We start from the raw sequence: 24,998 nt of genomic DNA, 5'->3' as shown, positions 1-24,998 counted from the left end.
GTGACGGAAAACAGAGGGGTTTTTAAGTGAGCAACTTGAAAGCAATCAACCAGTGGAGGCAGCGTGAGGATGAGACCGGTCCAAGGAGCAAAGACCAGTTTGAAAGGCTGAAATTGCCTTTTCAGTTCATGATATTAATTTATCTGGAAAAAGGTTGTTCTGGATGACATTATTAATTTGGTTTACCTCCTGCTTGCTCCCCCAATCTATCAACAATCTCACATTTAAATAAATGCTACGGATGCTAATGAATTGTAGTTACCTGGTGGCAGAATGAAACAGCTTCAGTGACCTGGGGCACTGGTGCTTTGGAGGAAGGTGGGGACTCTGGACAAGGGCAAACACCCAGGGTGGAGAATTAGGGATCACCCAACCAAGACAAATTTCTGAGGCTCTCAAACAATGCCTTTCCCCTGACGGTGTGTTTTTTTGTGGTTTTTATAAATCTCTCATCTTCCAGACTTTTACATGTGCTTACTGTTTAGATTGTTTCTATGAAAATATTAGTTTTCCTGGTGTAGTGGTAATGTTTCAGGAGGGGGTTTTGGTAAAGAGGGAGTAGCAATGAGTCCTTTGCTGTGATCATCCTTCACTTACATTTTTAGCTGTTAGGATACTGTTTAGAAGTTATTTCAAAACACAATACATGATAAAGATGTACATACAGAAATAAGAAATTTGCACAGAAGAATAAAGTAACAGATGTTTATTTTGTTAGGGTAATAAATATTAAAAATGTATTTTGACCAAAAATAAATGTCCCTAAAAATCTATTGAAGGAGAGCAGATTTTGCCACCCCAAAATATGTCTCTTTGGCATAAGGAGGATTATCTTTTTAAGATATTATTCATTTGAGAGAGAGTGAGATCACACAGGGATCCTGATGCAGGACTCAATCCCAGCACCGGGATCATGACCTGAGCTGAAGGCAGATGCTTAACCTACTGAGCCACCCAGGTGCCCCCGGTATAGGGATTATTTTGAGCTAAAGGCAGTCAAAATTTAGCAGATTCAGGAAACCCTCTTAACTTCCCCCTCAACTGCCTAAATTTACATTGGAAAGGAGGCCTGTACCGGGAAAAGAGCTATTACCAGAGATACCTTTTAACCGAACAAAGTTATCTGCATAACAAGGTAACCTTTATTTTCCAAACAATTCTCTCCTGCCTGTAAATGGTTTTCTTTCCCCTTATTCTCCCAGACCCTTACCCTTTTCCTTAGTTCAGGATGTTATATAAGACTCAATTAACTGGGTGCAGTGTGGGTCTTATATTTTTGAGGCTTCCCTACATATGAAGTTTGTTTTACTCATGTTAAACTGTCTCATATCAATTATTAGATCAGCCAAAGAACTTAGAAGGGAAATATTCTCCCCTACATACTATTAATACATATTTAAGATAAATGTGGACTCTTAATAATATGATAATATGTAGCAAAAATAAATATTCATTATTTAGCATTTTATATATTATATAGAATATGTTTTAAGTCCATGTTTATTAAAGTAAAAAAAAAATTTTTTTAAGATTTTATTTATTTATTTGACAGAGAGAGAGATAGCGAGAGCAGGAACACAAGCAGGGGGAGTGGGAGAGGGAGAAGCAGGCTTCCCGCTGAGCAGGGAGCCCGATGTGGGGCTCGATCCCAGGACCCTGGGATCATGACCTGAGCCGAAGGCAGACGCTTAATGACTGAGCCACCCAGGCGCCCCAAAGTAAAAATATTTTAAAGTAATACAAATATAAATTATTTTAAATTTAGTACTAAAAATAAAAGTTGCTTATTATACTACATAGAAGCATACTCTCTATACTCAGTATATTATATAAATTATCTCCATTATTTTTTTTTAGAGAGACGTGGGAGGGGAATGGGTAGAGGGAGACAGAGAATCCGAAGCAGGCTCCAGGCCCAGCACAGAGCCCAACGTAGGGACTGAAATCACTACCCTGAGATGATGATTTGAGGTGAAATTGAGTCGGACGCTTAACCAACTGAGCCACGCAGTTGCCTCTCCATTAGTTCTTAAAATAACTCTATGACGTAAGTATTGTTACTATCCTAATCCCACTCTAGATGAGCAAAGATTTAGAAGACATAAGCAAGTGCCAAAAACCCAATTGGTAGAGGAGATAAAATCTAAAATGAAGTTTTTCTTTCTTTTTTTAAAGATTTATTTATTTATTTATTTGACAGAGAGACAGCAAGAGAGGGAACACAAGCGGGGGGAGTGGGAGAGGGAGAAGCAGGCTTCCCGCTGAGCAGGGAGCCCGATGCGGGGCTCGATGCGGGGCTCGATGCGGGCTCGATCCCAGGACCCTGGGATCAAGACCTGCGCCGAAGGCAGACGCTTTACGACTGAGCCACCCAGGCACCCCTAAAATGAGGTTTTTCTAAGTAGAGTTTCGGCTACTAAGAACTTTTGAAAACAATTGAATAATGGGTGACATTAGTTAGAGGAGTTTACAAAATTATGTTAGGGTCAAGAATTCCAAAGTCTGATCCTGTATTTGTTTTTTACAAATAAAATTCAATGTATGCAAAAAATTAACCTGTATTAAATATTATATAAAAACCAAAACTTAAAAACAAAACAAAAAACAAAATTTTTAGTCATTAAAATTAAAAGGCTTAAAAGCAACTAGAAGCACAAAGTTTCTGAATTTAAGTACTTGATTTTTGTAGGGCTTTAATTGTATTCTAATTAATTTATACTTAATGCAATCATGATCAGAAGCTCAAAGGGATTTTTTTCCAAACCACTACAATGATTCTAAACTTACACACAAAAAAGGAATCTTGTGAAACTAGATCAGAAACTTTTGAAAAGAAATAATGGGACCTGCAGTGCCAAATTATGACCTGTAATACAACCATCATTTAAAATATTGATGTAATAAAAAGAACAGTGTAGGGGAGGAAAAATAATTTCCCCTCTACCCTTCTAGGTGCTGTGAGCCTCCCCCCTATAATAAAAGACAGATTAACGAGAAAAACAAACAGCCGTTTAATAACATGTATACGTCCTGTATACGTGAGAGATACTCTGAAGAAGTGAGTAAAACTCCCTGGAAAGGCCCAAGCCACCGCCTTAAATACCGTCTTCAGCTAAAAGATGTTGATGTGGGAGGAGAGCGCACAGGGAGCCGGGTATCGGTTACCAGCAAAAGGTAAACAAGGCTGTGATGCAGAATTAAGTTCGGGCCTTCTCCATGGACAAAATTGATTTAATCATCATTTAATCATCCTTCTCTTTCTGGTACTGAGAGGGAGACACTTACAGATTGAGATCTCCTTTATAAATGTAACATGTCCCTTAAGAAAGAGTTCTACTCTGATTTTAGAGATTCTTCCTGCGTCTGGTGTTTCTTAAAAATAATCTGCTCAAAAATAGTCTTTATGCCAAAGAGGCACATTTTGGGGTGGCATATTCTGCTACCCTTCATACCAAAGTGGCCCATTTTGAGACGGTTTGTCCTGGACTCCTACACTCCTCTTTTGGGGTGGCATCTTAGGGTTCCCTTCCCAGCTAACAATCATTCCCTTCTGAATGAGAAACGACAGCACCTCGTTGTAAACTAGAAGCCCCTACTCACGTTCTCATAGGAAGAGAGCCGCAGATACAAATACCAACGGGCTCAGGGAAATGCAGAGCTTCCGCGGGAAACCGCCCTGCCCCCCGCCCCACAGTCATTGGAGCTCCGCCCAGAGGGGGCGGAGCCCGGGGTGGGGCAGCGGGGCCGCGGTTCCCGCCCGCGCTTCCAGTTCTCAACGAGGTCCGGCCTCTGCTTATAATTAGTCCTGCCGGAGGAGCCGGGCCGCAGCTGTGTCCGAGTCGCACAGAGCTCACAACAGTCATGTCCGGCCGCGGCAAGGGCGGGAAGGGCCTGGGCAAGGGCGGCGCCAAGCGCCACCGCAAGGTGCTGCGCGACAACATCCAGGGCATCACCAAGCCCGCCATCCGGCGGCTGGCCCGGCGCGGCGGCGTCAAGCGCATCTCCGGCCTCATCTACGAGGAGACCCGCGGGGTGCTCAAGGTGTTCCTGGAGAACGTGATCCGGGACGCCGTCACCTACACGGAGCACGCCAAGCGCAAGACGGTCACGGCCATGGACGTGGTCTACGCGCTCAAGCGCCAGGGCCGCACCCTCTACGGCTTCGGCGGCTGAGCCTCACCCAAGCCGTCACACGCAAACAAACAAATGGCCCTTTTCAGGGCTCCCCCCACTTTCACCCGAGGAGCCGTGACACTGGCTTGTTGGCGATCGCTGGTGCGCGTGGCCAGGTTTCGCTGCGGGTCACCGTCACCCGCACAGGTCGCTAGTCCTGCCAACCAACCCTGTGCCGAGGCGTCTTGCCCTAAGTTGGTATCTTAGGATGCTGCGGAACTTCCTCCAGGGGGTATGTCCTGTGACAGCTTTTAGGGCTTGTTGGCTCCGCACAGCTTCCTTTCCAAGACTTTGCTGTTCCGTGGACACACTGGGAAAACCCTTCTACCTCCGGTAAAATCCTGGCAAATGTCCTAGTGGAGAGTCGGCTTGAGAGTTGGAAAAATGTTCAGACCAAAACTCAGAAACTTGTGTTCTGTCAGGAAAAAATGGCAGTTTTTAAGTCTGATTGATTATAGTTGACCTCAGCTTGTAAATGCGACCTGGCTTGTCAACTCAGAAGGTCACTTATTAGCCTGGAGGGACAATTAATGGCCTATTGCTGGTCTCCATCACTTACCACAAAGAGTAGAGAACTTCTAAAGTTCGTAAAGGTATTCTTGTTTGTCTTGTAAGGGTGGTGATCATAGTTGGCACTCCTTCAGCCTTTATGATGGAGAAACGATGTATGTGTCATTGGTGATTGCAAGTGAAAAGTAACAGTTAATGTAACATTAAGATTAAGCAAATGCAAGTATGTTCTATTCAATTTAAAAAGTATAATTGTTATGCATATTAAAACATTTTATCTGGTTAACAAGGATGTATAGTTTATTTTTTATTTGCTCTTTTTCCTATTGCATGATATATAACAAAACAGTTCTCACAATTGTATGTGGTTAATCACAAATACAAACTATGTCTCTTCTCATGAAATGAGAAACTATGTGTGGCCCAGTGGCCACTTGGGAAACTACAGGAGTTTAGATATAAGTAATACCTTAAAGGTTTCATTATTCAAAATTTAGGGCCTGGATTTAGGAAAAGTATTATCAAGAAGTTTTGAAAGTTTCATTAAATCAGGCTATGAACATAAGTCAGATATCTAAAGACAAATACTAGAATATTAGCTATAAAAATAGCATTGAAATAATATATAGAATACTTAGGGATTTTTTTTTTTTTTTTTTTTTTTTGGTTTTTAAGAACTGAGAGACTTTTATCAAAATCATTCAAGAAATTAATGGAAAGCAGGGTGCCTGGGTGACTCAGTCAGTTAAGCGTCTGCCTTCGGCTAAGGTCATGATCACAGGGTCCTGGAATCGAGCCCCACTTCGGGCTCCCTGCTCAGTGGGGAGCCTGCTTGTCCCTCTCCCTCTGCCTGCCGCTCCCCCAGCTTGTTCTATCTCTCTCACTGTCAAATGAATAAATAAAATCTTAAAAAAAGAAAGGAAGTAATGGAAAGCCACAAATACATAATTGACCCTCAGAAGGTGTTGGGGGGATAACCCAGGAAACCGCTCCACAAAGGTAGTAGGAAACAGAAGTTTTATTATTGAATAAGCGTTAAACCAGAATGTGATGCGTATCACAGGCAATCTGCTACAGCAATAGCAAAGACAAAAAGAAATCTCACTCTGTTGGGTAGCTAAATGGACACAGCCCATCTAAAATACTGTAGTGTTGCAATTTGGAGTCATATGTTAGCTGGAGTTAGGCCAAGTCTTCCCAGGAAAATGGGAGCTCACCATCATTAAGACAGCACTGTATTTCAGAGGCCTCTAGGGTCCTTGAGGAAACATTCCTGAGCCAGGCTACTTGCACATTTAGCATTTGACCTTACAAGGGTTAAAACTTGGTGAGACAAGGAGATGTTGAAAGTTTTTAACTTCAGCTTTAAAATGTATACATCTCATCATTGCTTACCCTTTTGGGCAATTGCTACTTCAGTCTGTATCTGCATTAGCCAAGCTTCCTACCAACACCCAAGTCTTCCCCTTTGACTTTGGGTTTCTTTCTCTAGTTAAGACCCCCTCTGGAAGAATCCTAAAAATTACTTGGAGCATAGGTCTGGATTTACGGCCTAATCCCGTGTTTTTAATTCCTTTTGCACTCTGTACCAAGGATCCCTTTTTAGTAGCTCTCCTGGGCTAGGGGTTGCCTTTTCTCACGGCAACATTTCTGTAATGCAACCTTGTTTCCCTTATCATTTAGTTGACAGGCCTTTTAACTGCATCCCACCCTCACCAACTGTTCTGTGGGTATCGGCCTGGTAAGTCTTCTAGGAGCTTCCAGTCTCCACTCCCAGGGAACACCAGGACAGGAGTCCAGGGCCCATCACATGCTTGGTCTCTCAGCAACGGTCACACTGTTGCTCTCCAATTACGTCTACTTAACACGCAGAGGACACCTGGCACCAGAATGGAGAGGACTACGTTGTAAGGCCTCGTGAACACGGAAACGCGCCTTCTCACGAATTCAGCGCTGAGGGACGGGTTCTTGTTCAACCCCAAAATCTGCACCCCGTCCATACCGAGAAAGCCGTTCTGCTCAAGTCCTAAACCCGTTTCCTTCCAACTGTCACGCCAATTAACGTTCCACCTTAAAATATGAACGTCAGATGTTAAATATAATTAAATGCCAACGTTATTAGCTTAATACAACTCTCCAAAAACCTGCGAGAAAACGTGGAAAATTACAGGACCAGTCTCTTCTCTAGTTGTACACAGGGCAACTTCGTAAGAAGGGGATGGATATATACTTTCAAGGCCGAAATCTAACCCAAGTAAAAGGCAAACTAGCGTCACGGCTCCTCGGATGAAAGAGTGGGGGCCCTGAGAAGGGCCTTTGGTTCCCAGTAGGAAGCGAGCTGGGAAGCCGGGGCTCAGCCCCCGAAGCCGTAGAGGGTGCGGCCCTGGCGCTTGAGCGCGTAGACCACGTCCATGGCCGTGACCGTCTTGCGCTTGGCGTGCTCCGTGTAGGTGACGGCGTCCCGGATCACGTTCTCCAGGAACACCTTGAGCACCCCGCGGGTCTCCTCGTAGATGAGGCCGGAGATGCGCTTGACGCCGCCGCGCCGGGCCAGCCGCCGGATGGCGGGCTTGGTGATGCCCTGGATGTTGTCGCGCAGCACCTTGCGGTGGCGCTTGGCGCCGCCCTTGCCCAGGCCCTTCCCGCCCTTGCCGCGGCCGGACATGCCGAGAGCGGAGACCGCACACCGTCTGGCCGCGTCCCCGGTGCTGCAGCCTTTATCCCGCTGCTGCGGACCGAACTGAGAACCTCCGACAGACGGGAAGTGCCACCCCGCGGGGGGAGGGAATGCGACGAGACCAAAAAAAACGAGTCTTCGGTTTCCTGTGCTATGTTTTGTTTGTACCTCGTAACCATTTTGTTACTCTGAAAACTTTAAAAATTGCTTTCCACTGCGAACGCCAAGCGCGAATTTTGTGAGAAACACAAAAAAGGGAAGTAATGAGATAACAACCTTTTATCCCAGCACACAGGGAACACTTAGTCCTGCTGGCTAGTTTGGGACTTTGGTGAATAGATAGGTGCACATATTTTTTCAAAGAAAATTCACAGTGCCGTGTATGACGTTTTGGAACTTCTTTACACTGATTACATTTTAATTTCCCTTTTCTAAAGACAAAAAAGTTGTTTTTAGTATCTACTTGTTACTCCTTCTTAAGAATTCTCTATAGCACACTTTAACCAATTCCCTGGCAATTCCTTAATAAGCCACATGTTTAAAATAATTGTTTTCCCTATTGATTGATGTACCACTTTTAACACTATACTTGGAACTGTAGGGGCCAAAGGCAGGCTACCCTACGATGGCTCCCTTTGACGTGAAGATTATTAAAATCCAGCAAATTTTGGAAAAGCTTTTTACCTCCTCCACAACTGCCTAAAAGGAAATTAGATAGAGGACCTGCTCCAGGAAGAGAGTTATCACAGCAGAGAACTGTTTTATACTATGTGCTAGGTACACACGATGGGGGGGAGCAAGGCCGGTTTGATCAAAACCCTTTATGTTCCATTGTTTCTGAGTGGCCCAGAAACATTTTATTTACCAGGCATTTACTCTTCCTGTGAATTACATTCCTCCCCTTTGAAGTTCCAGACTCCCATCCCCTTCTCCTTAGTTCAGAAAGACATATATACTTCATTTTACTTGACTGTCTTTGAAATTTCATGTCTGTATGGATTCCCGGTACGTATACTATTATAGTTTATATTTTCTTATTAATCTGTCTTATGTCAACTTGGTATTTTCCTGCTAATCTGTCTCACGTCAATTTGGAGGCTAGAAGGGCCCCCAAAAGGACAGGATATTCCTGCTCTCTGACAGAACCATTACTAAAAATTCTATTCTGTTCTATAGTTTAGTCAGTTTCCTTTGCCAAAGGAAATCTATTTTCAGTTGAATCTTTGGAAATTTTACATTAGGGAAAGTGAAAAAAGGGATTATTTATGTCTGTGTAATACTCCATCACAAGCATTTTCTATGATACATTTTAAGTAAAATCTCTAGTATTTAACATAATGTGCTTTCTATTTTTTCTATTTTAAAGGAGATCTGTACATAATTTATTTCTTGAGGATAACCTAGAATTGAAATGCTTTGTCAGAGAGGATGTAGATGTTGTGGTATTAGATTAATATTACTACATTTTCCACAAAATTCTTACCACATTCAGCAATAACTGTTGTGCATGTAAGTTTATCATACATACTCAAAGAGGCATATTTTGAGATGATATATTCTGCTCCCCTTCCAAATACTGTAACTTGTTTCAGGTTTAAAGGAAAAAGGAACCCTCTGGAATTTTTATCATAACTGCATCGCACTGATTAACTGGGGCAGAAAAACAGACATCTTTAAAAGAGTGAGTTCTTCATCTTTGTATATTGTAGGAGCTGGACATTTTCCCCTTATTTCCTTCTAGGTTCTTTGGCTGATCTACTAATTAAAATGACATAAAACAGATTAACAGGAGAAAAACATTTAATTTCAAAAGTACAGAAGCCCTGTAAAAAATAAGACTTAAAGGCAGTCAAGCAATTAAGGCTTCTATGACATCCCCAGCTAAGGAATGGGAGAGGGGCCTGGGGTTACGGAGGGGAGAAGGACAATCCACAGCAGATAAGATTAGAGTTTCATAATCACATGTCTGCCCCGCCAAGCTGAGTCTTTCACATTAAAAAAGTTATGTCTGATAATAGCTCTCTCTCTCTCTCTGTTATCAACCGCTTACTTAAATTCTTTAAGGCAGTTAGGGGGAGGGCAAAAGTTTCTCTTGACCCGTGGTATTCTCAGTTGACTTTAGTTCAAAATAGTCCATGTGTCCATGGCATCTGGGGGAGACTTGTTCTGAACCCCTTCACTGTCATAATGTTATGTTAAAGTAGTGCCTGGCTCACGGCAGAGGGGTAATGAGTATTTGTTGAATGAAAGGTAGGGGAATGAAAAATTCTCTGTCCTCTTTGGATTTCTGCCTAAGAATTAAACTGACAGGAAAAAAGCATACACGTTTTGTTGAATTTTTACATGTTACATGGCAGCCCTCACAAGAGAAGGAAGTCCCGAAGCAACTAGTCAGGGAGATTTCATATTTTTAGAAGAGATACATTTGTGAAGAATTGACAAGACAACGAGGTTTGGGCTTGGGGTAGTAAGTTGAAGAAATAAGGTTTTTTCTTGTGGCCTTTCAGCCCCAAATTCCTTCTGGTGATAAGCCGGCCTCCTTCCCTCAGGGTGGGTGCCTGTCCCAGGGGAGGTTTATCTCCTGCTTTCAGGGAAGGGCGGAGCAGGGATGGGGGGGTGGGTCCAAGGGACCTTTCTGCTTCTGCAGTTTTCTCAAACTCTTTAAGCTTTAGATATTCAATATATGCCTAGGTGCTTTGGGGCATCGAGTCAGAATGAACATGGCAAGTCTCCTTTCCTCCCAAGCCCACTTTCTGAAACCCTTTCTTGAGTAGTGATGTTGCACAAGCTGAAAGCAAGACATTCCAACCTGTCCTCCTTCACCATCACTCTGCAGCAAGGCCTCGCGTTCTGCTTCCTTTTCCCCCTTGACCCCCTTTCTCCCCCTCCTCCTCCTCTCCCTGCCTCCTCAGTTCAGAACCTCACTCCTGGCTGGTATTTCCAAACTTTTCACCTGGATCTCACCCCCCTTTCTATTCGTTCTCAACTGGGCCACCAGAATAATGATTCTGAATCATACATTTTACAAGATTTTAAAATTCTGCAGAGTCGGCCTTCCTCTAGTAGATAAACTTTGTATTTCTTTTCAAGGTGTACAAAGCTCCTCAGTATCGTAAGGTTCACTGCCCCACCTTCTACTTATCTTTCCACATTCATCTCTGGCCATCCCAGCCTGCAGCCATGCTAGAGGATTTCTAGGTCCCAGGTACTCGACCTGGAGCACGCCTCCCCTCCCCGCTACACCATCTGCCCTGTTCAGCAGACTCCATTTTGCTAGCTTCCCAGTTTTGTTTTAGAGTCCGTATTTTCTTAACTGTTTCTTTGGAAGAAGCTGGGACTTTCCCATTGCAGGTACATTTCTTAGTGCCTATGAGGTACCCGAGACCAGTGTGTGGGATAAATGTGAGAGTGAAAAATGGTGGCTGCTTTGAGTAAGCAAATCTCAAAGTTAGCCTGAAGAGGTAACCTGGCCACACGTGTTCTGTTCTTGCAATGCACTCTGCAGGTCCTTACTCTTGAGCAAAGGTGCTAACGGTAGATCTTCCTGGATTTACTGCAGCTGGTCCAACACAGCACCCAAACCAGGCATGCCTTTAATATGGCTTCCCCTGTCATCAGAGGCACCAGACTTCCCTGCCAACAGAAATGAAAAGACATGCTGCATTACTGGGAATATTATTTTAGAGAATTGAAGAGGTGGAGAAGAAACATTTCCAGCTCTTCACTCAGCTCCACGAGAAAGAACTCAGGTTTATTTTGCAAACCATACTGGTTACACCACTAATAGGCCTTTAACAATGCTTGGAATTTTAATGGGAGATGGTGGGCCAAGGGACCATGGTGTGGATACCTGCAGGGGTGACCTGAGGGAGTTAACTAGTTGAGAAAGTAAAAAGTGGAACACGATCTACATTATACTGCCTGGTGACACCAAGTCACCAAGTTTCCAGTCAGCACTACTGTCCTAACACATTACCTCCCAAATATAGCTTTAAAAGATGGAGGCTGTGGCCCTACTTCAGCCTGGGGAGCAAGAACCAGACATACTAGATGATTAGTTCTGGTCTCATCCACTGAGACCTACCACTCCAAGATCCTGCTTAATCCTTTAACTCTAGAGGCAATTTAGCGAGGCCTACCCAAATAAAGCTGAAGGAGCCAGGAACTATTAGGAGAGGGTCTCCACAAGACTTCCAGGGATACGAGGTGTTATTTGCATTAGTGTCTTACTAGAAATATACTAAAAAGCAACTGCAAACTAAACGCTGAAATAGGTACGAGGCAAATCCCAAAAGCAATTACCTAGAACACTAGTTTACATAATACTACTTATGTAGAAAAATTAATGTTCACTTCTACTTTTTACCAAAGTTAAACAGCGAACAAGCTCTTTCTTAGAAAGGGTGGATGGCTCTGAAAAGAGCCTTTGGGTTGCGGTCAGCTGCAGGCGGGCTCACTTGGAGCTGGTGTACTTGGTGACGGCCTTGGTGCCCTCGGACACGGCGTGCTTGGCCAGCTCCCCGGGCAGCAGCAGGCGCACGGCCGTCTGGATCTCCCGCGACGTGATGGTCGAGCGCTTGTTGTAATGCGCCAGGCGGGACGCCTCGCCCGCGATGCGCTCGAAGATGTCGTTGACGAACGAGTTCATGATGCCCATGGCCTTGGACGAGATGCCCGTGTCGGGGTGCACCTGCTTCAGCACCTTGTACACGTACACCGAGTAGCTCTCCTTGCGGCTGCGCTTGCGCTTCTTGCCGTCCTTCTTCTGCGCCTTGGTCACCGCCTTCTTGGAGCCCTTCTTCGGGGCCGGGGCCGACTTGGCGGGCTCGGGCATGGCGGGGACAACAGCGAAGGCGCTCGCGAAACACGGGAGGAAGGAACAGCGCGAACAGAGCGCAACTTGTCCGTCTTATATAGAAGCCCTTATGCAAATAAGGCGTAAAGTACAGTCCCGCGTCTGATTGGTGACCGTTCAGCCCGCCGTCAGAAGTTAGTTCTGCCCAATCGGAGCGCAAGGATCCCAAAGCTGCCTTCCCATTGGGCGACATAAAGCCACAGTCTTAGCCAATGCGCGACCTTCCTTTTGGCGCTCGACAGGGTTATAAAAAGTGCTGGGCCGGCGCTGTGGCTGCGGCAGCTGCTCGCGGGGGGTGTGGGGCCGTGATGTCCGGACGCGGCAAGCAAGGCGGCAAGGCCCGCGCCAAGGCCAAGACGCGCTCGTCGCGGGCCGGCCTGCAGTTCCCGGTGGGCCGCGTGCACCGCCTGCTCCGCAAGGGCAACTACGCCGAGCGGGTGGGCGCCGGCGCGCCCGTGTACCTGGCGGCCGTGCTGGAGTACCTGACGGCCGAGATCCTGGAGCTGGCGGGCAACGCGGCGCGCGACAACAAGAAGACGCGCATCATCCCGCGCCACCTGCAGCTGGCCATCCGCAACGACGAGGAGCTCAACAAGCTGCTGGGCCGCGTCACCATCGCGCAGGGCGGCGTCCTGCCCAACATCCAGGCCGTGCTGCTGCCCAAGAAGACCGACAGCCACCACAAGGCCAAGTGAGGAGGAAGTTTAGAAACAAAGAACAAAAGGCTCTTTTCAGAGCCACTTCTGTAGTCCTAAAAAGGTGACACTTGTCATTCTATGCTATCACTACGGGTTGATTTGGGACACCCATTTCCAGTTAGGCTTTAGTCCTAGCTAATCCTTAACCCTTGTCCATACTCCAGAATTGGTTTTTAGTGGCCAAGGACGGGCTGCCGCTGCCCTAGGAAGTTAGCACAATGGCATATTGATTACTGTGAATTGAGGCTACTCGGGAAGCAGCCAGATTATAGACACTCGGACCTTCTTTAACCCGAAAGCAGGAATTAAACATGTGAAAAATGCCCTCCCTATACTAAGGTAAAAAGACATCCTTGTCACCAGAGTTAAGTGGACTCTAAAGGCTGAGGAGTTGTAGAAACAAACCTTGTTAACATTTTACTAATCTACCTGAGTTCAAATTCTATTTCCTCACTAATTCAGGCTCCCAAGTATGTTTTCTTATCCTGTCAAGTCCTCACACATTTGTCTAAAAAGTATAAAAACAGCCTCCTTGGTCATTTCTTTGGGGTTGAAAATTTCAGTGGGCCTCTGCATGTAATAGAACGTGCTTTTCCTCCTGTTAAATCTGTCCCATGTTAATTTATTTCTTAAACCAGGTAGGGTAGAAGGGTACCTGAAGGGTAGAAGGAAAAATTGTTTTCCTTCCCTATAGTATTTAGGATACATTGCCAACAAGTTGACATTTGTGAACTAAATAGACTATTATTTCAAAGTCATTTATATTGAATATACAAGAACAATAAATTGACTCAAGATGATTACTTAAGTCCATACCTGCAAATTAGTTGGGGGTGGTTTATGGGTGACAAATTTTACTGTCAAATCAAAGCAACTTTGGGGGGATGCAGGAGTGGTTTCCCTAAATGGCACACAGAAACCCGTTGGGGTTGTCAGTAGGAAGGTAGTAAATCTTGTATCTTAAAAAACTTGCTTTTAAAGAATTTTTTAATGATGCTTACTATAAGTATTCAAGTACAATTTATAGTGTGCTAATTATCCATGTTACTACCTGACAGCACATACATTACCACACTGCCAAATGAGATCTTCAATATAGCAGTACAAGCTTGGTGATCACAAGGATGATACTGAGCGCTATTAACTTGATTCCAAGTTTTGATGATGGAGACCCACACTTTGAAGAAAAAAATAGGAACACTTCTGAGAAGCCAAAGGCTGTTTTGAGAATAGTGAGGTCAAAGATCCTGGTGTGTTGTCCATGTTTCTATATAGGCAAAGCAAATCCTTTTATTCTAGGCCTCAGAAAGGATTGGAATATTTATTCCACTTACTAGTTTTGCCATCTCAAGAAACAGAGACACAAAGACTATTTCTTCTGTTTCCTCTTTTATTGAATCTTAATGTACTTATACTTTCTATAATTTTTTATTATTCAGTGAATAAGTGCATTAAGGACACACCAATAAAACACTGCCTATCCAAAAGAAACTCAATCTAATGGGAAAAATCACACAAAAGCAAATAATTAAAACACAATATAGCAAGAGACGTAAGTACAGGATATTAGGAGGGCATAGAGGAGTAAGATCTGTGAGAAGGAACATCTGATCTAAAGGTTAAAGGAAATTGGGAATTAGAGGAAAGTCTGGGGATCTCCGCAGAGAATGAGCATCAGACTCATGGCTTGTGATATGTTCAGGCAAATGGCATGAAGTTTAATACTGGCAATAAAGCGGACAGGATGGAGCCAGAGGGGATCTGCAGGCCACTCCCTTGGTTTAAAATACTACTTATATACTAATGACTCCTAAATCTTCCATCCCAGACTTAACTCCTGAGCTCAGATGTGCATGTTCATTCTTGTGGATCTCCAGGAAACTCTAAATGCATATCCGATTGGTCAACACCATCACTACTCCAGTGGCCTTCTTAGTAGATGGCCCCACCATCCACACATTAGCTCGAGCCAAAATGATCTGGTGTCACTGAGTGTTTGTTTTTGTGTGTCATTCTTATAGCAAAACTCAAGTTCCAGTACAGGGTGATGAGAGAAGCTTGGAAGCCCAGAAAGAGCTTAGGGAGAAGGCCACAAGATGACCAGTTTAGCACATGGAGTGTTTTGAGAAGCATGGAGTATCCGTGTCCACAGAACTAAAAATGTCCACATTTAACTTGAACCACTTGCTGCTCCTGAATAAACCTTCATATAATCAGAACCAAAAGACTAATTTAGAGAATTCAATTTACTGCTTTATCTCCAGGAGAGGGGACTCTGCCCAGCCAGCAACAGTATTGATCAGTGGGGACAGGGACTTCTGTGGGTGCTTTGTTTCCCAGCCCATATGAAAGGAAGGCACTGCTTAACACTCAAGAATACCAATCTGGTTAGAATTTGGCCTTAGATTGGATCACCACGGCCTCAAGTGTGTTGGGGAAAGTGAGTCGTGAGGGAGGGCTCACATCATTTCCTTCCAGAGGAAGGCAGATTACTGACAGGACACAGAATACTTTCTTTTCCTGGAAGGTATTAGGACATTTCTAACTGGTAAAATATTGGCACCATCCTAAATTCCAGCTGTGGAGATCACAGGTTCTACTTAAGATGAAGTCACTTACAGAAAGGCAAATAGCAGGATCATGGTCGATGACTGAACAGTTAGCAGTTGTGATCTTACTACATAATTTCTAAAGTACCATGCAACTTAGAAATTTCTTTCCATCTGCTTCACAAAGTAGAAAAGGAAACGATGCAGTTTGCAAGTAGTCTTCCCGTATGCTTAAACGAAGCTGTGTACCGATCTTAGTGAGATGCACACCAGAGCCGAACAAGTAAGGTAGGGGAAGTATAAACCAGAGCACAAACCCGTCAAGACAGAGGAAAATGCACTTATAAGGAACTTTAGTAGATACTTTTAAGAACAAAATTGTAAAATGCCCGGAAATGTGGTCTATCTGGCAGATGAAACTGCACTACAGATTACAGGGAAACAGGCCTTTTCAGCGTGCATGTGGTGGCTCTGAAAAGAGCCTTTGTGAAGGAGCGGGCGGACCGTGTGGCTCAGGCCCTCTCCCCGCGGATGCGGCGCGCCAGCTGGATGTCCTTGGGCATGATGGTGACGCGCTTGGCGTGGATGGCGCACAGGTTGGTGTCCTCGAAGAGCCCCACCAGGTAGGCCTCGCACGCCTCCTGCAGGGCCATGACGGCCGAGCTCTGGAAGCGCAGGTCGGTCTTGAAGTCCTGCGCGATCTCGCGCACCAGCCGCTGGAACGGCAGCTTGCGGATCAGCAGCTCGGTGGACTTCTGGTAGCGCCGGATCTCGCGCAGGGCCACCGTGCCGGGCCGGTAGCGGTGCGGCTTCTTGACGCCGCCGGTGGCCGGCGCGCTCTTGCGGGCCGCCTTGGTGGCCAGCTGCTTGCGCGGGGCCTTGCCGCCGGTCGACTTGCGGGCCGTCTGCTTCGTGCGGGCCATGGCTTGAACGCCCAATGCCAGTAAGAAGTGAAAACGGGTCAGAGTATTTATAGTGAGAGCCAGGAGCTGATTGGACAAAAGGGGACCAGTCTACACAACCGGGAACCGGATTGGTTAAGGACTCGAGCTTTTTCTGTACCGAACGCCCTGCTATGACTTGCCGGTGACCTTCATATATATGTTTTCTGTCCGCTTTCTACTGGCGATTTCCAGTAGAAATAAATGCAAGCTACATAAGAAATAGTAATTCTTCTAGGATCCACATTAGAACAAGGTAAAACCAGGAAAAATTATTTTAAATAATATTTTGTTTAACCCAATATATCCAAAATATTCATTTCGACATATAGTCAGCAATTGTTAGATATTTTACATTCCTTTTTACTTTGTACGAACACGGCGGAATAGTGTATTTTATAGATTCTGCACTTAAGTCAGACTAGCCACATGCCCAGTGATTACCGGCACAATTGGCTAGTGCTTACCACACAGGACAGGTCAACTCTATACCCTCTCCTCTCAATTTCTTATTCTTTGAATACTTAAAATTTAAGATTTGTTTTTATTTTTCAGCTAGAAAAATATAATTTGCATGTGAGCAATCCAAGGCAAGGAATTTCACAAAGAAACACATCCTTACATGAACTTCTTTTCATTTTCAGAGAATATAAGACAATCCCATTACAGCATGCTTTATTTTTCTGCTATCCTGGAAATTCAAAATTATAACAAATCTATTGTCTTGTTCAATTTGGGGGTGGACAGGCTGGCTCTGCGATGGGCATGAAGCATTGTATGTCTGTAATTTAACATGATTACTCATAATTCCTTTGTCTTTTTTTTTTTTTAAAGATTTTATTTATTTGACAGAGAGAGAGACAGAGGGAAAGGGAACACAAGCAGGGGGAGTGGGAGAGGGAGAAGCAGGCTTCCCGCGGAGCAGGGAGCCCGATTCGAGGCTCGATTCCAGGACCCTGGGATCAAGACCTGAGCCGAAGGCAGATGCTTAACGACTGAGCCACCCAGGCGCCCCATAATTTGTCTTAAAGAATCTAATCCCCCACCCCCCCACCAGTAAGCTATATGGGGATAAACTAAGCCACCCCTTTGCATCTACATCCAGTAGTGCTAGTTAGCAACTGGCAAAACCATAGGGTAGGTTCACTGCATGGCATGATGCATCTGGATGCCTACTGAGCTAGAAGTTACCAAAGCAGGCAATTATAGAATCTAATTTCATTCGTGAATCAAGACCTTTAAGTCACAATTTTAAAAGGGCATTTAAAAAAATTAATCAGCTACCTGCTAACTTTTCAAATAAAGAAGCTGATTAAAAATTATTTCCTCAATTTAGCAATGTGAAAACATAGGTCACATTAGGTGTGTCTCAGAATTCTAAAGGCTCTGAAAAGTTTTGGATTGGTATGGAGGTCTGGGTTGATCCCTTTATCTTCAGAATGTCTTTAATTACCAAGAACCAAGAAACAAGGTTTTGAAACTGCTGCGTTTGCCTCAAATCCATCGCCAGAATTTACACCTTTGAGGCTTAAAATGGGAGGTTAGGAACGTCCGTAATTACGTGAAGGAGACCCTCCATAATGTATTTATCAAATGCTGATGAATGCGAACCAGTCTTTAGAATATTCCCATGAAAGCATAGGATTTTAAAAATTTCAGGCTTTGCAAAAGCTAACTTTGATCAAATTGTCCTCCCTTAACCCAAGTTGTGAGGTTGATGTAAACTGCGGTAGAGTGAAGGTTTTTCAAATGTGTTCAGTTCTTCACAGGAAGTCGTAGGTGGCTCTTAAAAGAGCCTTTGGTTTGGGAGAGTTGTGTGTCCAATTGAACCACGATTCTACTTGCCCTTGGCCTTGTGGTGGCTCTCGGTCTTCTTGGGCAGCAGCACGGCCTGGATGTTGGGCAGGACGCCGCCCTGCGCGATGGTGACGCGGCCCAGCAGCTTGTTGAGCTCCTCGTCGTTGCGGATGGCCAGCTGCAGGTGGCGCGGGATGATGCGCGTCTTCTTGTTGTCGCGCGCCGCGTTGCCCGCCAGCTCCAGGATCTCGGCCGTCAGGTACTCCAGCACGGCCGCCAGGTACACGGGCGCGCCGGCGCCCACCCGCTCGGCGTAGTTGCCCTTGCGGAGCAGGCGGTGCACGCGGCCCACCGGGAACTGCAGGCCGGCCCGCGACGAGCGCGTCTTGGCCTTGGCGCGGGCCTTGCCGCCTTGCTTGCCGCGTCCGGACATCACGGCCCCAAACCCCCCGCGAGCAGCTGCCGCAGCCACAGCGCCGGCCCAGCACTTTTTATAACCCTGTCGAGCGCCAAAAGGAAGGTCGCGCATTGGCTAAGGCTGTGGCTTTATGTCGCCCAATGGGAAGGCAGCTTTGGGATCCTTGCGCTCCGATTGGGCAGAACTAACTTCTGACGGCGGGCTGAACGGTCACCAATCAGACGCGGGACTGTACTTTACGCCTTATTTGCATAAGGGCTTCTATATAAGACGGACAAGTTGCGTTCTGCTCGTGCTGTTCCTTCCTCCCGTGTTTCGCGAGCACGTTCGCTGTTGTCCCCGCCATGCCCGAGCCCGCCAAGTCGGCCCCGGCCCCGAAGAAGGGCTCCAAGAAGGCGGTGACCAAGGCGCAGAAGAAGGACGGCAAGAAGCGCAAGCGCAGCCGCAAGGAGAGCTACTCGGTGTACGTGTACAAGGTGCTGAAGCAGGTGCACCCCGACACGGGCATCTCGTCCAAGGCCATGGGCATCATGAACTCGTTCGTCAACGACATCTTCGAGCGCATCGCGGGCGAGGCGTCCCGCCTGGCGCATTACAACAAGCGCTCGACCATCACGTCGCGGGAGATCCAGACGGCCGTGCGCCTGCTGCTGCCCGGGGAGCTGGCCAAGCACGCCGTGTCCGAGGGCACCAAGGCCGTCACCAAGTACACCAGCTCCAAGTGAACTTGCCAAGTAAGCGTCTTGTGATCCCAACCCCAAAGGCTCTTTTCAGAGCCACTTAAGTTTTACCAGGAAGGAGCCGTTGCGCTTTACGTATCGAAAAACGCCTGGTATTCCGTGTAAGTGTCGGCGTCCCGAATCACGATCTCCAGGGACACCTCGAGCGGGTCTCCGGTAAGTGGGGCCGGAGGCGGGGCTTGGCGGTGCTCGCAGGTCGGCGCGCGGCACGTTACGGTGGCGCTTGGCACCTCCCAGTCCCAGTCCCTCCTACCTTTGCCACAGCTGGACCTGATGACATTATAGACGGGAACCCTAAGGCCAGAAGTAAAAGTCGGCGCACTCCCGAGGGAAGGGGCGAGGCCACGTCTAAGAACCCTTCAGGTAAACCGAAAACGAGAGCTGCGCGGGCGGGAAAGCCTCTCCGTGCTGGTTCTGCCTCCTTCCTGGTTCCAAAAATGGAGGGAGGGAGGTCCCGAAGCTTCCGAGTCTCTGAGGCCGTCTTGGGTGAAGGTGAGGCAGTGTTTGCGGTGCCTTCGCAGGGGAAAACGGCTGCTGTGGACTCAGGTGTGAATATTTGAGGCAAGAAAAAGAAGTTAGCGAATGCGGGTCTCCGCTAGCTACTTGCCAAGCTGCAAACGCGAGCACAAGGTACCGTGAAGTTCTTCAGCTCCTTGGAATAGGGATGGAAAGATGGGCTTCCGGCTTCAGCTCCGCCGCTTGCTGAGCATGGGTGTGCTGAGCCGCTGAGTGCCGAGCTGTGGGACGCACATCCTGCTAGCAAACGCGGGGTCCGGTATGGCTTGTTCCAGGGCCCGGGGTGTGCGAACTTAGAACAGCTCTGAAGTAGGTACAGTCATGTCTGTCTCTCAAATAAGGCAAAACAAGTAACTTTCCCAAGTTCACACAGCAAAAAATGGAGTGAATAGAATTTAAGCTTCCAAATTTTGAGTCCGTGCTTGTAGTAGGATCTGCCTGTTTCATAATCCCCACATTTGTGAGAATGGCAAGTGCAAATGAAGACTGAAAACAGGCCTTTGCTTCTACCAGTCATTCTTTCATGGTAACTACTCATTTATTCAAATTTATTGGGCATTAACTATGTTCCCAGAGCAGGGCTAAGTTCTTAGCACAACAAGGCCACTTCTTGGCTCTGTGTCTTGCAGCAAATTACATAAGGCATGGATCTCTATATTTTCTCTAAAATGGGAATAACTTGAAGATTATTTTGATAAATGTAAAGGGAGCTTGCAGCTTTTATTGTCTCAATGTTCGTGTTTTTGCCCTTCTATTCATATGTATCAGAATCACATGACATAATAAATGTGAAGACACGTTATTAAATAGGAAAGCATTTTGCTACAGGAAAGCCAGTAAGTCAGTTACAGTCTGCCCAAAATTCTATTTATTATCTTCTGCCACCCTGTTGCAATAAGGTATTAACAAAACTGCAGTAATATTTATTACTCTTTCCAGGTTCTAAAATGAATCTCTGTAATAGTAGACCAACTCAAAGTGATCAAAGTTAACTATTTCTACCTTGCCTTCCAATAATCTTCATTGACTTTACTAGCAAAGAAGATGCCAAAGTGGATTTTAAAATGCTTTTCTTGCTGCCCCCCCAAACCCAACTGTATTTCCTAAACCATTCTTCCATCCAATTAACTAACATTTTATTTAGCATTTACTGTTCACTATAGGCTGCTCATTGTATGTTGGGTTAGGAATGGAAATTCCTGAACAAGACTCCGTGATCTTAATTCTCATTCATCACTGGTGGCCCTGAAAATAGGTAAAACTTTCATGGAGGAAAATTTGGCAATCTCTCTCAAAACAATGCATATATTTTTACACCCACAAACACCACCTCTGGAATTGCACCATTCTTGAAAATGTACAAAGTGGCATATTACAGGGTTTTGCAACAGCCCAGTTTGTAGTACAAATGACTAGGAGCAATCTGAGTGATCAAAAACAAGGGAATGAATTACAATGCATTATTCTATCTGATGGTAAAAACAATTGAGAATGCTCTTCTTCATAATAACAGTACCTAGTAATTATTGCTTACCAGATAATGTCCTAAATTTATTGCCAGATAATGTCCTAAAAGATTCCTTACATACATCCAATTATTTAATCTTTATAACAACCTTATGAGTTAAATTACTACTATGCCTGTTTTATAGATTATAAAATGGGGATTCAGAGAGGTTGAGTAAATTGCCTGAGGTTGCACAGCTAATGAGTAGTGAAAACATAATTTTTTTAAAAATCTAGCTTCAGACGCCATATTTGTAACCACTGTATATTATCAGCCTTTTCCAGGTATTGATATGTGATGATTTCCAAGATCTATTGGCAAGTGCAAAAAGTACAGGGTAGTGTGCAGTAGAACTTTCTACATGTATGTTTATACGATTGTGAAATATCTCTAGAGGGATACTAGGTAAGCTGCCATGGATGAAGGGAGGATCTTTTCAATTGTAACCCTTTTATGTTCTTTGAATTTTAAATCATGGATGCATTGCCACTGAATGAATGAATGAATGAATAAATCTGGGAATCCCCCTGCTCAAATATTGATAAAATAATATTAATAAATAAATGCCTCAGTAAAGACGTGTGTGGAAAGCCTCAGGAGCACAGGATAGATAATGTTCCCAGTAGGGGTGGGGGTGATACACAACTCTTCTAGGCAGATGAAGTAAGAAAATGGGTATCACATTCCAAGAATCAGTAGTAGTTGGTGGGGCTAGAGTCTACAAGGGTAGGCAGAAGAGAGCAGCCCAAGGGACTGAGCAATGAGTCTGACGGAATGTTAAACCCAGGGCTTCATTCTGTACTAGGCGCAGGCTCCTTAAAATGATGACAGGACCTCAGGATAAAACAACTAGGTAGGAATTGTGAAGAGTTTATCAAGTAAGATTCTGAAATATGCCAAATTCTAGATGCCAGTATGAGAGTGTATGGTTATTTAAGTGAAGCAGACTCTCAAATTATTTATTAAATCAATCCAGCATTCATAGGATTTCTTTGCTCCATGAGCATGAAGGAGAAAAAGAAAGCAGCACTGGTCTATTTTGGAACTAGTAGAGGAATCTTAAAAGTATTTATTACCAGTTGAAAGGAAAGACTTCATATGCAACATTGTTACCTTTGTAGCATATGATCAAATAAGCCAGGAGACCAGAATGGCACACTGCTCCGATCCAGGACTAAGATCTGTGCAACAATGTCTAGCGTTTGAAAGTCCCAGGAGACTCCTTACAAATCAAGTGACACTCCAGGGTTTTTATTAACTGAGAATAATGGGGTGGCAGCTTTGAACACTGACCCAGAACTCCATATTGGCCAGGCAACATGGTACGCAGACAGGGCCCCACAGAGCGGCCTTGAATTTATATTTTACATGAAGAAATAGAAAAGAGGTTGAAGAGGATTTTCTTTCTTACAAGAGAATTGGCATCCTTTGGGCTTTGTCTTCTACCATCCAGGAGGTCCTTCTTTCGTATGTACTTACTGGCTTATTGTCAGTCAGAAGGGACTTCTTTGGTTTTTCTTTTTCTGTTTAGTATAAAAACATTCCCCATCTTCTTTCATGCAAGCTTTTTTTCTAAAATGGTTTCCTTTAACCTCTCATTTTTCTCTATGAACTTACTCTTCAGTCTGTCTCAGAACATAGAACATGTTGACAAGATAGAAACTGTCATAAAGGTCTGAATACACAGAGCTTGGGACTATGTGTGTAACAGGAACATAATTAAGCATCACGCATTAAGGGAAGAAGAAGAATATGCACATTGTTGCAAATTCCAGTTATAAGTCAGGCAAATCATTGGAGAGCCAGTAACTTTACCTCTGTGTGTACAAAAAATTAATGTATTTAATCATAAAATAGGACCATCTATTATACGGCAGGTGCTAGTCTAGCATTGAGGAGACACAGTGAAAAAAGCCTGTGAGAGTTCCTGTTCTTGTGGCACATCGAGGGGAAGAGGGAGCCAGACAATAGGAAATAAATTAATAAAATCTATAATATGTCAGCTCCTTGATGAAGTAGTTTGTATAAGATAAAGCAAGGAAGTGGATAGGGAGCTGGGAGTCACAGCTGGAAGGAGGGTATGCAGACAGGGCCTCGTTGGGGATTCACTGGCATGGAGTGCTGAAGGAGTCACCATGGGGGGAAGCTACTCTAGGGGGAAGAACAAGGGCAAAGTACCCCAGTCAGCTCCCTGCTTAGCATGTTCTGGAAACAGCAAGAGAGGCTGGTGTGGTTGTAGAAAAGGGAGTAATGGGGTGAGAAGTTTTGAGCTTCACATGTCTGCCTCTTTCTCTGAGTCCAACTTAATTCCTGCATTGAGCCTCAAAACCCTGAAGGTTTTTACATAGTTGAAGATAAGCTCTGCAAAATAAGAGAAGACGGCCCCACCTCCGCTAGGATCTAGATCTAGGAAAGCGAGTAACATTCTTGTAAAACTCTCCCTAAAGAGGTGAATTCTAAGAGGAATCTTGTTCCCAGCCATACATACCCCCAGCATCAAGACAGTCTGGAATGACACTGAGGGACTGATGTCCCAACGGATGGCTTTTTACTGCTTAATAGAATAACAATACGTGGTGCTTAGAGGATGTCTTTGGGGATTTCCTTATCCTTAGTCAGCTACTTCATATTTTTAACTCTTCCCATTTCATCCGACTTTTGCAGATCCCAAGGCTAACAATTCTGTAAACAATCATCATTTTTGGAAGTATATAACAAGATCTTAAACAGGCCCATAAGAAGACATGAACACTGATGTTCATTAACATATTACTTACGGTGACAAAAAAAAATTGAGGACAGTCCTCCTGGGCAGTACTGAGGGAGTAGATAGGGACAACTGCCGTTTCTAGAGGGTTTTGTGGGGTTTTTGGGGTTTTGGTTGTTTTTGTTTTTGTTTTTGTTACTGTTACTGTTACTGCATAGTAAGCCAGCCCAAAATTTGGTGTCATAAAGCCAACCTCTTGCTATATTCCCGGACTCTGGTCAGGACGCGCTCGGGGATGTCCGGAGCCTCCGACGGGAGTTTTCCTGAGGTGGGTGGTTCGTGGTAGAGGCGCTGAGGGCTGGAATCCTCTGCAGGCTTCTGCACCCGCGGGTCTGTCCGTTGCCACCGCGCGTCCCCCGGGACTGCCAGCCGGAGCTACCGTGCGGCCGGGCTTCTTCCCAGGATGGTGGCCTCACGGCGGTCAGACTCCTACAGTCCGAAGGTGAATCTGCCAGGACACGCAGCCAGAAGCTGTCACCTCCCCCCTCAGAATAAAAGTCAAAGCCCTAACAAGGCCCTACCCTGCCCTAGTTGTATGTGTGATAATTCGGGGTGGATGGAAGGGGACAAAGGCGGGAGCAGGAATGTCGCTGTTAGAAAAGGCCCTGAAAACCAGATGAAACCCACAGGTCCGTTTGCAAAAGCTGTGCGATCCTAAGGATGGTTCTGTGTCTGGGCCTGTGCGGCGACTCTCAGGACTTCCAGCCTCTCTGGTCCTGACCCGTACGAGCCATTTGGGCCCCGCGCATGGAGACCACCGCCACACTCACGTTTTCAAGACACCCCCGCAAGGCGCGGGGCAGTGTGATCGGAAAGGGGGGGGAAGCAATCTTAATATTGGCGGCTGGGA

The 24,998-nt window shown here is 45.3% G+C and overlaps 7 protein-coding genes across 7 annotated transcripts; 3 read left to right on the top strand and 4 right to left on the bottom strand.

The window, feature by feature from the left end:
- Nucleotides 1-3,819: 3,819 nt before the first annotated feature.
- On the top strand, nucleotides 3,820-4,960 carry LOC118554187 (histone H4). The gene has a single exon (XM_036121574.2). It carries the CDS (start codon nucleotides 3,862-3,864, stop codon nucleotides 4,171-4,173), a length of 312 nt encoding a protein of 103 aa, XP_035977467.2. The 5' UTR covers nucleotides 3,820-3,861; the 3' UTR covers nucleotides 4,174-4,960.
- A 2,076-nt stretch (nucleotides 4,961-7,036) lies between these two features.
- On the bottom strand, nucleotides 7,037-7,348 carry LOC118554188 (histone H4). The gene has a single exon (XM_036121576.2). The coding sequence runs from the start codon at nucleotides 7,346-7,348 to the stop codon at nucleotides 7,037-7,039; it is 312 nt and encodes a 103-aa protein (XP_035977469.1).
- Nucleotides 7,349-11,774: 4,426 nt separating this feature from the next.
- On the bottom strand, nucleotides 11,775-12,216 carry LOC118554186 (histone H2B type 1-C/E/F/G/I). Its single transcript, XM_036121573.2, has one exon. It carries the CDS (start codon nucleotides 12,192-12,194, stop codon nucleotides 11,814-11,816), a length of 381 nt encoding a protein of 126 aa, XP_035977466.1. The 5' UTR covers nucleotides 12,195-12,216; the 3' UTR covers nucleotides 11,775-11,813.
- Nucleotides 12,217-12,494: 278 nt separating this feature from the next.
- Nucleotides 12,495-13,410, top strand: LOC118554181 (histone H2A type 1-E-like). Its single transcript, XM_078055837.1, has one exon. It carries the CDS (start codon nucleotides 12,524-12,526, stop codon nucleotides 12,908-12,910), a length of 387 nt encoding a protein of 128 aa, XP_077911963.1. The 5' UTR covers nucleotides 12,495-12,523; the 3' UTR covers nucleotides 12,911-13,410.
- A 2,392-nt stretch (nucleotides 13,411-15,802) lies between these two features.
- On the bottom strand, nucleotides 15,803-16,594 carry H3C10 (H3 clustered histone 10). Its single transcript, XM_036121560.2, has one exon. The coding sequence runs from the start codon at nucleotides 16,383-16,385 to the stop codon at nucleotides 15,975-15,977; it is 411 nt and encodes a 136-aa protein (XP_035977453.1). The 5' UTR covers nucleotides 16,386-16,594; the 3' UTR covers nucleotides 15,803-15,974.
- Nucleotides 16,595-17,135: 541 nt separating this feature from the next.
- On the bottom strand, nucleotides 17,136-18,744 carry LOC118554176 (histone H2A type 1-E). Its single transcript, XM_078055831.1, has one exon. The coding sequence runs from the start codon at nucleotides 18,727-18,729 to the stop codon at nucleotides 18,241-18,243; it is 489 nt and encodes a 162-aa protein (XP_077911957.1). The 5' UTR covers nucleotides 18,730-18,744; the 3' UTR covers nucleotides 17,136-18,240.
- A 175-nt stretch (nucleotides 18,745-18,919) lies between these two features.
- LOC118554183 (histone H2B type 1-C/E/F/G/I) lies at nucleotides 18,920-24,674 on the top strand. The gene has a single exon (XM_078055838.1). The coding sequence runs from the start codon at nucleotides 18,963-18,965 to the stop codon at nucleotides 19,341-19,343; it is 381 nt and encodes a 126-aa protein (XP_077911964.1). The 5' UTR covers nucleotides 18,920-18,962; the 3' UTR covers nucleotides 19,344-24,674.
- The last annotated feature ends 324 nt before the right edge of the window (nucleotides 24,675-24,998 follow it).

This window comes from Halichoerus grypus, chromosome 9 (assembly GCF_964656455.1).
Source record: "Halichoerus grypus chromosome 9, mHalGry1.hap1.1, whole genome shotgun sequence".
NCBI classification, from domain to species: Eukaryota; Metazoa; Chordata; class Mammalia; order Carnivora; family Phocidae; genus Halichoerus; species Halichoerus grypus.
Note: the sequence above shows the minus strand (reverse complement) of the source record. Positions and strands in the feature narration are given on the sequence as shown.